Source organism: Macadamia integrifolia, chromosome 8, assembly GCF_013358625.1.
Source record: "Macadamia integrifolia cultivar HAES 741 chromosome 8, SCU_Mint_v3, whole genome shotgun sequence".
NCBI classification, from domain to species: Eukaryota; Viridiplantae; Streptophyta; class Magnoliopsida; order Proteales; family Proteaceae; genus Macadamia; species Macadamia integrifolia.
In genome coordinates, this window is record NC_056564.1 from 22,011,221 (window position 1) to 22,023,534 (window position 12,314).

Sequence of the window (12,314 nt, forward strand, 5' to 3'; positions counted from 1 at the left end):
GGGGGGTGGAGCACGATACCCACATGAGCAGAGCTGCCCAGCTGGAATTTGTTATCATCACTAAATGATCTTTCCTCCTTCATCTACACCAACTGTCATAACATATTGGATACAGAGGCTAACCAAAACTCATGTTGTCTGAGCCTCAACTTATTGTGCATCATGCTTTCAATACTCTTTCCTTTTCCATTGTGCTGTAGATTTATCCCATTTTGGGAAAATTTCCACTTTACGGTCCAACCAGATATGCTTATCTAGTGGGACCATATAATTCTTCAATGTGGCAAGATGATGTGGTTGTCTTGGTTATAGCATAGAAAGGGCAATGTCTGAAGTGTCACATGTCTAAATCCCAACCACAATAATAATAAAATAACCTCCCATGTATATCTGTGCACCCATTTATTTTCAACCATCCATGTATTATTGACATACATCCTCCTGTAATCCTCCAGCAGACCTGGATCTTCAAAGCTTCATTTTTCTACTCAGCCCACTCCAACTAGACTGGGACTTGACAGGCTTGAAGAGGACCTTGGCGTCTATGTGTTCACAAAATATGGGTCTTAGCTGACATGTGACATGGCATATCTTGTAGGATGACTGGAGCATTATGACATTTAATGTTGACTATATGTTACTTTCTGCAATTGAGATGGAATCTGATACATATGTTCACATACACGACCATTGGATTCTTTGGACTGGAAGGAACTGACTTGTTTTGATTGCTGTGTTCTTTGTGAAGCATGAAGCAGACACTTTTGAAATATACCAAGTGCATGGAACGTTCTGAAGCTTCTTTGGTTCAATATGAGCAAGAGGTAGTGATTTTTATACCTAATAAAAAAAATCTGATTTTCTTCCTTTTTCACTGGCCCAAGCTGTTTCTTTATATCATTTAGACATTTAATAAATTTTTAGTTGTGATATTAAAAAGGAAAATCATAAATGACCCCTATTGATTAGATACTGACTGAACTGAGCCTTTTCTCAGCTAAATGGCATTCCTACTACTGCTTATATAGAACACAGCAAATTATATGGTTAAAATATCCTCTGTATGGGTCTTATTGATACATAATAGAAAGTTACATCTGTCATACTAAATTATTTCTGGTAGTGCAATAGAAAATGCATTTCATATCAATCTGATTGCTAAATGGACAAGATCTTAATCTTTTTGGATATTGGCATTTCTGTATTTGGCTTAATCAGACTGACTACGAGAATTGATCTGGATAGAATCTGGCCCATTGACAGCCTTTATTCAAGAGGTTTCAAATAGTTCTATTTTCGGGGTTTTGGTTTGATTAGGGTTCCGAAATAGGGCTAAGACAAATGTTGTGCTATATGGTTTAGGCTATGAAATCCAAGAACAGGACCAAGTGTCAAGAAAGAATCACAAGAAGGGGTTTTTTTTTGGGATGAATAAGAAGGGTTTCTTTATTAGACTGAGTGTTATAAAAGAGCACTCTTATCAAATCCAGTTGTACCAAGAGTTAGTTAACAAAGTTCTTGAGTTGAGATTTGAGTGTTTGATTATCCAGTAGATAAATAATCCAACTCTATGGCCATGGACTGTTGGCAACCCAAAGATTCAATAAATAAAATAAGAGGATAACTCAATAACCTTGCCAATGATTCCTATTATATCAAGGAGGACAACCCAATTTGCTTTCTGGTTGAACTGCTAGATGCTTCAGTATCAATTGTGCATTGGTATTTGTTAAAGGCAACAAAGAACTTTAAGGAAGAATGGGAAATGGTTTAAAACCTTAATGCCCATACCCTGACCTGATATTGTTACTAAAACACTTTAATATGTAACCTTTCTTGTTGCTTTGAAGGTTTGTGGGAAAATTTTCACACATCAAAATGAGATGACTACTTCATTTGCTTTGGATAGAAGATCTTTTTTGTTAGTATCAGAAAAAAAAAAAAAAATAATAAAAAAAGAAGATACTATTTGTCTTCAGAGATTTGCATTTAAGGTTGTCTGCATTGTGTGGTGTGGGCTTCCAATCCTGAAAATGGCTTTTATTCTCAATTTCCCATTTGCTTGTATGCTGTCTCTGGCATACACTGAGTATATTCATGCAATTCGCCAAATCACATATCTTGATGCATATTTAATAGTCTGTTGTCTTTTGATGGGTTCTTAAGATATCTTGGTGCTGCAGAGTAATGTTTCATATGAAATCTAATTACTGGCAAAGAATCTTGAAGCTTCTTTTTCCAGTCTATTGGGAATTCTTTTTATTGCTTACACTTATTGTATTCTCTCTCTCTCTCTCTCTCTTATTACTTTGATTACATATTTGAAATGCCTATTATAAAGTATATGATTTCTTGTTTATTTTGGGGATTGATACTCTTTACCATCCCTTTCTTTTTTGCATACAGAAGAAACAATCTGAGGAGGTTATCATTCTGAAAGATGAAATTGCAAAGCTGCAAATGGCACACATGTATGTGCTTTAAAGTTGTATCTGGTGTTCTTCTTCAATTTGCTTTGTGAATATAGATTGAAATATTTGTGTTTCCCATTGTTCTTGTTATTCATCTTTTGTAGGCACATGATGGGCAAGGAACTGAATGGCTTGAGCATAGAAGATTTGCAGCATCTGGAGCATCAATTAAGTCAAGGGATATTATCTGTGAAGGAGAGAAAGGTACTGCAAATTCTAAGAATCGGCAGTTCCATAACTTGCATGAAGTTTATTTAAAGACCTTTAAGAATTTTCCACAAGAAGCAAATGGGTTGTCAATGAGCTGGTCTGGGTAGGCTGATGCCTGGCGTGGGCCCCAGAGAAGCTCACAGTTTTAGGCTGAAGCCTAGTATGTGAATAGCGTAACAACCCTAAGCTTGCCCAATAAGCACAGTCAACAAGCTAGGTTTGGGTCTTAATTGGACCAGGCCCAAGTTGATTTTGTTTAATGGTCCATAGCCCAGTTAAGTCCTGCTTCCACAGGTTTCCAGGAGGGGTGCACTGGATTCAGTCTTCACCTTCAGCACTTTTAGCATGAAGTGGCTTCCGTCAGACTCAAATCTGCATCTTCTCACTAGCACCCTGAGGTTTTATGATCACACCATGTTATATCCCCTTCGAAGCCTACTTACTTTATTATATATATATATATATATATGCAAACTATATATACATATATTAGTTTGGAATAAATTCAGTTGACTTTTTTTTTTTGGTAAATAATTCTTTAGACTTTAGCTATGCCATTTAGTTGAGTCGAGTTGAATTACTTTATGTGTCATGGCATTGGGCATTAAAATCCCCACTCATAGCCTTTAACTTTGAGGAAGGTATTAAAGTTTTACACATTAGGAACACAATTTTTGGAAGTATTTATTCATTTCTCTTTTAAATTATTAATATAGGTACTAACATGCATATAAATACTTTATTAATTATGTATAAAAGTGTTGAAGTTTAAGTTAGGCCAGCCTGATTCATTGAAAGCACTAGAAGCCGAAATATCACATCCTTACTTCGACAGTATCACATCAGTTAACATGTGGTTTCATGACCTTCACTGGGAATTCTAATGTTTCAGGAGCAATTACTGTTGGAACGGCTTGAAAAATCGACTTTACAGGTACATTATATTGCTCTACTTATTGGCATTTTATTGTGTTGATATGGTGTTTTCCTTTTGAGCATGTATGTTTCCACTCTCTCTTGCATTCTTTCTCTTTTTAAAGCAAATGCAGAAAGAAAATAGAATGACAACAAGAATTTACTCAAATCTTCTAGGATAGCATTTAAGCCCATTAGAGAGTTATGATGCTGAGGAGAGAAAGAGAATTGTTTAATCTTGTAGATTCTGAGAACTTTTAAATTTATTTTTTGGGGATAAGAGTATCTAGGCCTAGTAGAAAGTTATATTTCTATAATAAAAATAGAGAGGATCTAAGCCTTGTAGAGAAGTATCTAAGGTCCTCTGGTGTTTCTATTATGAGAATTGCATTTCAGGCGGTTGCTTGACTAAATTGCTCCTTGAAAATTTAGGAAATTCTTCCCCCGGGTCAATGCTCTCAAATAAATAATCCTTGCATCTTAGTTACGTTTCATGAAGATTACATATTTTACCATGCTGTTATAGCTTTAACACTGCCCAGTCTTAAAATTTTCTGATTTTGTTTTTCCTGCTATTCTGGATTTTTCTTTTCAAGGAAGGGGAACTGGGGCCCAAACCCGAAACAAAATTTTATATTATGGGCAGGAAATTTTTTAAACATCTGCCAGCATCCTGAGATTAGATGGTGAACATCTCTTTGTACAGCTTATGTCAAAATGGGAACATTCATACAGTTACAGAACTAAGCCCAACAGTCGGCTGTGTCATTTAGAAACGGTGTTTGACCCAAATTGAGAACATTTTGGTGATATTATTACTCAAAAGTGAAGGCAGCTGACATATTCAATTACATAGATGTATGTCCCTATAATAGTGGTAGCTTAAGTCCTTAAAACTTATCTTGCCACATGTTTTGTTAGAAGTGGCAATGGATCATGACCAGGTGTGTTCAGGTTGTGTCATGTTGAATTTTCCTCAACCTTGACATTACCTCTTAGTTACAGTATCAATATATTTAACCCTAAAACATCTTAATAAATGGGTTGTGTTTTTGTCAAGCAAGTGTATTTTTTCATGCCAATAGTTGTCTTGGTTTCTTTGTATTACCATATAATATAAACATTGGCTTAATTTTTGTGTCAGTGGGTCATGTTGGGTGGTGTTAGGTAGGTTCTTGTCATTTAACCTGTACTGTTAACAACTAGCAGTTATGCTCATGCACTTCTCTATTAAAGTTACTAAACTAGAATACTTTTGAAGAATTACTTTTTGCTTTCTCAGGAACAAAGAGCCATGATGGAGAATGAGACTTTACGCGGGCAGGCAAGCCAATTTTTTTTTTTAATGATTTCTGATAGAAATTTCTCTTAAATTCTATTTGACACTTGTATAACTATTCTACTTTTTCCCATAATTTTGTAGGTTAAAGAGCTTAAAGGTCTGCTACTGTCAACTGAACGTCCAATGCCAGCTTTTCTTGAATTTGAGCCTGTGGGAGGGAAATATGCTCTCGTAAAGCCTGATGTGATAAGTTCAAGTGTGGTTCATAATCGTGCAGTGGATAAGCAAGGAGATTCAGACACTTCGTTGCACTTGGGGTAATATTCTGTCCTTAATGTACATGTGTATGCATTTTATTTCTTGTGGGTGATAAATATTCAGCAGATTTTATTATCCTAAGAATACCAATGAGTATGAGCTTAAAAAAGCACCTGTTCTTTTGTTAATTATAAACCTCAGACTTTCTATGAGTATGCACTTGGTTCTTTTTGTTAATTATAGACCTCAGGTTCTCTATGAGTTTATAGTCTGAATTTATTTATGATTTATTTATGTCTAATGAGATCAAATGATAACAATGTGTCTTTACCAAGGTGTTTCTAGATAACAAACTACAACTGCTGTTTACATAGTTCCAATTGTTTCCCCCTTTTCCTTTTTGAAACTCACATTGCTCCAAGTCTAGCAGTTGAAAAATGAAGAGCATTTTGGAGTATGTGAGTTATTTGATCTGTTCTTTTGGAGCATGTGAGTTATTCCTCTGGTCTGTTCTTTAAGTAAATCTAGGGCCTGGAAGGTTGATCATGTAGAACTGTGTAAGATGTCTTGCTTCCTCTTATGACCACTGAATTAAGATACATAAAAGACTGTTGTCAGAAGTCAGAACTCTTTGCTACTTCAACATATTGTAAATTGCTCTGTACCAAGATTTGATCATTTACAGAAAAATGAAGAAGCACTTTATTAGTAGTCGATCTATGGGCATATACCTGAAAAAAGAGAAGATGGAAGTTTATGAAGTGCACAATTCTCTGTTGAAAGTAGGGTATCAATGCCTCCATTGTAATTTGAAGCAGCCCAGCTTCAATGCTGTTTCCCACTTGTTAAACAATAACAATTTTAAAAAAGAATAACATTTTGAATATATTAACGCAATTTATATGCCATGAGAAGTATAGATTTTTCTTTTTGATGGGTAAAGAAAAGTATAGCTGTTGTATCCTCTGACTAGATTATTCATTATGCTAAAAGGAATTATGCATAAGAGAATTAAGCAGCTCTATTCAGTTCTTATGCTACAAAATCAATTGCCTCGGGAAAAAATTATATGACAAAACCTTTATTCTTGAGGTGATCAAAGTTCTTATGAACTAGTACCCAAAAAAGTGGGGGGGGGGGTGAGCTAGTCGTAGGATCATTGGTCATGCAGTATTTATTTCTCTCATTTTTTGTTGCTTGTATTTCATTTGCCTCTTTAAAGCATATAGGATTTGTCCCATGTCTCACACTAAGAAAGTGTTTTTTAGCTACCAATTTTGTGATCTTCTCTTATTCCCTCTATTTTGTTTTATTAGGTTGTCAAATGATGTTTTCCACAAGAGGAAAGCACCTGAAAGAGAATCTTGCTCCAACAATTCTGGGGCTAGAATGGCTTATCTTAATTCTTCCTTGAAGTGTCTTACCTCATCTTGTAATGAGTAACGCTGCTGGATACCTCGCGGTGTCCTCTGGTACTGGTTTAAAAGGCTAGAATTGAAACAGTGATCATAGAAAATATTGCAGTTCTCATTTACTTGTAGTTTTCTTAAATTGGGTGGCTTCTGGATCATCTGACAAGCTTTAGGTACTCTTTTTTTCTAAAGAGAGAACACCTGAATTTTTTTTTAGGTTGGGCATGAAATATTAGTGTTATAGTGCATGTAGTTTGACTTATTTTGGAGTGATGTAGCCATTTATACTTATTTGGGTCTCTTAATTTTGGTGCATTGATACTTGTATTTGAGTTTCCATTAGCACTCAATTGCTTGTTGTGCAAATGCTTTGTTAGTTTATGGAATATAAAATGCTATTTTTGTAAATATCATTATCTCTTACAAATTTTCCACTTAATATAATCTAGTTATGAGAAGAGTATTTTCTAGTTAGACATTAAATGAATTACATAGTAAATGGTCATGAGCCTTAAGAAATGAATTGATTCTGAAGACTCAGAACATGCCGTCACAATTTGTACCTCCCTATAGATTGAAGATGGTATCATCTTTTGTGGTCTCTACTTCAGAATCAGATTCATTAATTATTTGAAGATGTTTATATTGAACAGCCCTCTATTTTAATGATTGCTTATACACTACTGGAGCTCACAGTTTAGTCACTTGTTCATTTAAGAATTCAAAAAACACAGATTTTCACACCATGTTTACATGCTGCACTTATTTTTTTACTAAACATTCTTGTTGAGATGCAAAACTTTCAGCTTTTCTTCCAACTTCAACCATGACCTGCTCCACATCACCTATTTGTTTATCTGTTTATTGAGTTTGTGCCCTTGAAACTAACCAAACATATTATGATGGTTGCTGTGCTGCTTCCATTCTCTTGCTAGTTTACTCTTTAGATTGTGGTGTGTTATCATCTCCAATGAATATTATTGGGGAAAATTATTGCTTGAAATGATTCGAGAATCAGCTTAAATAAATGAAAGAACAAGGAAGAAGATTGATTCTAATGAACAATTTATAATGTACAATAAATGATTCCAAAAACAGTGAAATCTCCTCAGAAATAAAAAACAATTAGTCTAAGATTTCTACAATGGAATTCTATTAGGGCAATTCATGTATTAGTCTCTCTGTAGAATGAAACACATGCTCTGTTCTTATTGTATCCGTTGGCTGAGGCTAGCAAGTAAATCATTTCTCTCTAACATAATTTCCGAGAAAATCCGATTCACCTCCTCTTCAACATCCTCCAACAGCTTCCCCAATTTCTCCACTCTTCTTTGCAATTCCTTTGCCACTGCAATGTTTGATCCTCCACGAGTAACTGAAACAAGCTGAGCAACTCCATTATTCACCTCCCTTACCTCAAACAGACCTCCTTTCGCCATCATCTCTTCACAGACACAGATATGCAAACTCATCAAAGAAGAATTAGGGAACCCACTAATTGAATTCCTGAGCTTCAAGCATGATTCAGTGTCTCCGCATAGATTTGAAGCCACAACACCACATACCCAAAAGCCGATGACCTTCAATACTGCCATAGCTTGACAAACAATCCGTTCTTTCCCGGAGGAACAATTCTCTGCCTCCCCTGTTCTGACTTCATTCTCTTCTCCTTCCCAGTTCTTGATGGAACCAAGTGGCTGAATTGCTTTCATTTCAAGGGAAGGTGAATTCCCCCGAAGGCTCAGGGCATGAGAGAGTGACATTCGAGCTTGACCCAGATGGGAAACAGAGGAGGTTATGGAGTTAAGGAGGTCAAGCAATTTCAAGGTGACTCTGAGATACTCATCGACAGAAAGGGCCTCCCATCTATTCATTGGGTAGTTGATATCTAGTATGAGTTTCCTAAATGATTTGTTCATGCTAGGAAGAAGCTGCAAACATTGCTGAATCCATGTCAAAGTCAGGATATCTGATCTGGATTTGGAAGATAAAGAGAACTGATTCAGGCATGTCAAAATCTCGGATTCGAAAGCTTGTAGAGAAGCAGAAAATGCTTCTTCTTGTTGGTGGCTGTGGTGATTGTCCATTTTGGAGGAGTGATTGTAAGAACGGGCTAAGAGAAACATGAGACGAGCAGAGAGTAATAAAGGATTTGATTTGGATTATTCAGTTTGTGGGTTGAGCTTATATAGGTTGGACTTTGGATTCTGACAAGGAAAACCAGGAGAGATGAGTTGAGTTTTGTTGAGCACTGACCATTGGAAGGCTTCAAAAATGAGAAGTTCCTGGCGGTGGTCAAATGTGCTTATCTCTTCTGCATTTTATTTGCTGCTCACGCAATGTCCCAAGGAAGATACCTGTGAGGACCAAGGACAGCAGTTCACTTGCCCGTTTACGAAAATGCCCTTGGACTAGGCCAATCAATATAGACTATAGAATATAGAAAATGGAGAAAAGAATCCTGCCCTGTATCTCTACGCACACAGGTGAACTCAAAAAGACCTTGCAGCCCCTCTTCCCACAGATGTCTCTGCGAGAAGCTGGTGCTGCCGTCATGCATGGGGACAGGTTTATCTTTCCCAATAGAATATAGAATATAGAGAGGGGGTTCACATATTGAGCTTTGCTCTGCCTGAACCTGTGGATGAAGGATGGAAGCATATCCTCTAGGGTGATGCCCATTGAGAAGCGTGGTAAACGTGGGAGACACACGGCTTAATGGGTCTCCAGCTGTACCGTGGGCTCCACTCCATATACAGTGGGGTTACACCCATTTATTGGAGTGGTATCCACTGTATACTGGTTACCCACTGATTCTGATCAATGTTGGTCAGCTGTGTACAGAAAGCCCACTCTTAAATAGGATGTTTCGGATTCGAGCCTCTTGACTATTATCCACTTCTCCTCTATTTATCAGAAGAAAAAACTGGTTCTATAATCTTATAACTAGTTTTCACTGAAAATACAAAAGCATAAAATAAATAATGAACATTATAATTATATGTTTTTCTTCCCGACAGTAGGTTATCACTGCACACAAGGGTTCATCTGGATTCAAACTAAGTAAATGATACCCCCAAAAAAATTTTTTGTACACCAAATTCATAAGAGGAAGGGTTGCCTGGATATTGTCTATCCCTTGAAGCAGGTCAAAGATTACAATCCCTCAAACTTACACTAAATTTTATGGGAAAAGTTTTTTTTGTCCGCCGTGAAGAAAAATCTAGGGTCATGATTACTCTCTTCTTATTTGTTGGAAGTCCTTAACTATTTCTTCACATCCATCCTACCACAATCATAGCTATAGGTGAAAAAATCCCTCCTTCCTTCACCGCTGTTTGAAAAAAATTACCTCCTAATTTTATGATGTTTCCATTGTACACACTCTGATAGCCCACAAGTTTAAAAAGCATACAAGATTTAGCTTCATAAGAAATAATCTTTTTTGCCACTGAGATTATACCTTTTTAGGGAATTTTATATTACAACAATTGAGGAAGGTGGTAGACATGATGGGCTTTCGTTTTCTATGGGTTTAACAAAAATAATGTTTTTTTAGGATTAAGATGATGACTATAACAATTAGGAGAAGAAAATCCTGGTTTCTTAAAAAGCAAAAGATAATATAATAAGATATGGAGCAACTTGCTCTTAGAAGTTTCTTGGGTATTCTTGGGTTCTGAGAATTCAATTTAAAATTAAAAGAAAGTCACTAGTCAAATGGATATCTATATTAAATGGATTTTTATCTCATTAAGACACCCTTTGAGTTCAAACATTATTTTCTCAAGGTACATTTTTTAGTATTAAATATAGTTATTCAACCCTAGTATGATTCAATTCATGCAGTTGTGGGATCATTGTAGACCTGTAGGAAGACCTGGATACTCGTTAGAAAAAAAAAAAATCTAATATATATATGGGCCCAGGTTGTATAATATGATTCCATTCTCAATCTCTGACACCCACTAAGGTATGAGCCCATGCCTTGCTAAAAAAACTTGATCCCTCATTTCTCTTTATCATATTAATTAAAAGCAAAGAATTATCTTAAGAACTACATAGAAGATGTTTTATTTTTCGGTAGAAGAAACAATATAGAAGGTTTACACCTTAAAAACCTGAACTTCAAGTTCTTTTCTCTTAAATGCATAAAAGATACAGGCAAAATCATCATAAATGATAGTGTTCGCTGAGGAAAAAAAAAAAAAGAACCCAAAAGGGGGGGGGTACCCATAAAACATAGTTCATCGTTACTTCCTCTATATGTTGAAAGTCTAAAATGCTCTTCCTTGTTCCTTGATACACATTGGCTTAAGGAAAATTTGGTAAACATACAACCATCGTGGTTTAAGGAAGACTTGATTAAAAAAAAAAATGATGGCAGAAATGTTTAAAGCAAGTTTGTTTTTGGACTTTATAAAAAAAAAAAAATATAGAACCCCTTAAAAGTCACCATAAAGTGTTGAAACTATGTTTGAAAAGATAATTTTTGGTTGTTTTAGAATAGTCAATAAGTAAACAAAAGTTCTTTAATTTGTTTTGAAATAGTCAAAGTTAAAACAAAAAATCTCAACATATAGACATTATTGAATGTTATATGCTTTAAAAACATGTACTATTATAATGGGATTCAGATCATCTTCAACCCGGGGTTGGCTGGAGAGGGACCAGCAAGACACAAATTATCCCTCTCTAGCCACCATTGGATGGGATTTCTTCATTTTTAAGTCGACGCTGCCAGCAATTATCTTTTGCCCTTATTTTTATTTGAGAATACAAGCAATATATTACACATTTTCAATTGGTCAATAAGTTCCTCATATTCATTATGTAAGGTTACAAATTATCTCTAACTGCAAGTTATCTGAGTCAATTCTTCTTATCTTTTTACCCCACACCCCACACCCCCACCCCACCACACCCCACAAAAAAATCTATCCATGTTTATATATTCTTTCCCCTCCCTCCATTGCAAGGTCCTATGTTTAGATAAATTATCTCTTAGGTATCTCATGTTTGACATATTATGATTGAGCTACTTTACAGTGCCTTTTTTTTTTTTTTTTTCATATTTTCAATTTTTCCTATGGATGTTATGTTTGGCAACACTCTATTTTCTCTCTATTATCTAATTCTCTTCTCTAGCTAAACTATGACGTCCCCCAGCCACAGCAGAAGTAGAGAGATCTAGAGAATGAACCAGGGGATAAAGCTGTCAATCAGTTTGGTTTTTGTTTTTCAGTTTGGTTCAAGATATAAAATGAAGAAACTGAAACTGAATAAGAGCCTATATTTTTCAAACCAGAACCAATCCGACACAGGTTGGTTTTGGTTTAGTTCTATTTGGATTCATATTTGGTTTACTATTTGATTTTGATCCAATTTATATTTAGTTTGGTACCAATATTAGGTAGGTGTTTAGGCCAATTTTATACATCTTCACATTAAAAAATAATAAAAAAAAAATTAAAAAATCAAACCCTAATTTGTGAAGGCCATGATCCACCAAATGAGAGAGAGGCAACGCACAGCCATTACGGGAGACAATGGGAGGCCCGGCAGTGCTCCACACGCTCTAGGCAGCGGTGGCAGCTTCATCAGCTCTCTCCAACTGAAATACCATGTCAGTTTCATCATCGTCAAATGTAGTGGTGGGGAGGAGTTTTTGAAAGACATAAGAGCTCGAAATATGAAAATGTGTTACCCTTAATATGATATTTCAAACATGAGTTACCTCGGCATGGTTTCTATAAACATTAGGTA

The 12,314-nt window shown here is 35.7% G+C and overlaps 2 protein-coding genes across 2 annotated transcripts in view; one reads left to right on the plus strand and one right to left on the minus strand.

The window, feature by feature from the left end:
• Positions 1-6,863, plus strand: part of LOC122085671 (MADS-box transcription factor 23-like) — a 10,455-nt gene extending 3,592 nt beyond the window's left edge. The window contains exons 2-8 of the mRNA XM_042654169.1: positions 749-824; positions 2,407-2,471; positions 2,576-2,675; positions 3,574-3,615; positions 4,879-4,920; positions 5,020-5,195; positions 6,453-6,863. Of these exons, the coding sequence (XP_042510103.1) occupies positions 749-824; positions 2,407-2,471; positions 2,576-2,675; positions 3,574-3,615; positions 4,879-4,920; positions 5,020-5,195; positions 6,453-6,579 (628 nt within the window). The 3' untranslated portion in view covers positions 6,580-6,863. The remainder of the gene's footprint in view (positions 1-748; positions 825-2,406; positions 2,472-2,575; positions 2,676-3,573; positions 3,616-4,878; positions 4,921-5,019; positions 5,196-6,452) is intronic.
• Positions 6,864-7,756: 893 nt separating this feature from the next.
• On the minus strand, positions 7,757-8,635 carry LOC122086800 (protein BPS1, chloroplastic-like). The gene has a single exon (XM_042655756.1). The coding sequence runs from the start codon at positions 8,633-8,635 to the stop codon at positions 7,757-7,759; it is 879 nt and encodes a 292-aa protein (XP_042511690.1).
• Positions 8,636-12,314: the final 3,679 nt, after the last annotated feature.

Coding starts and splice junctions, on each gene's coding strand:
- LOC122086800 (XM_042655756.1), bottom strand. CDS start 8,635: ATGGACAATCACCACAGCCACCAACAAGAAGAAGCATTTTCTGCTTCT.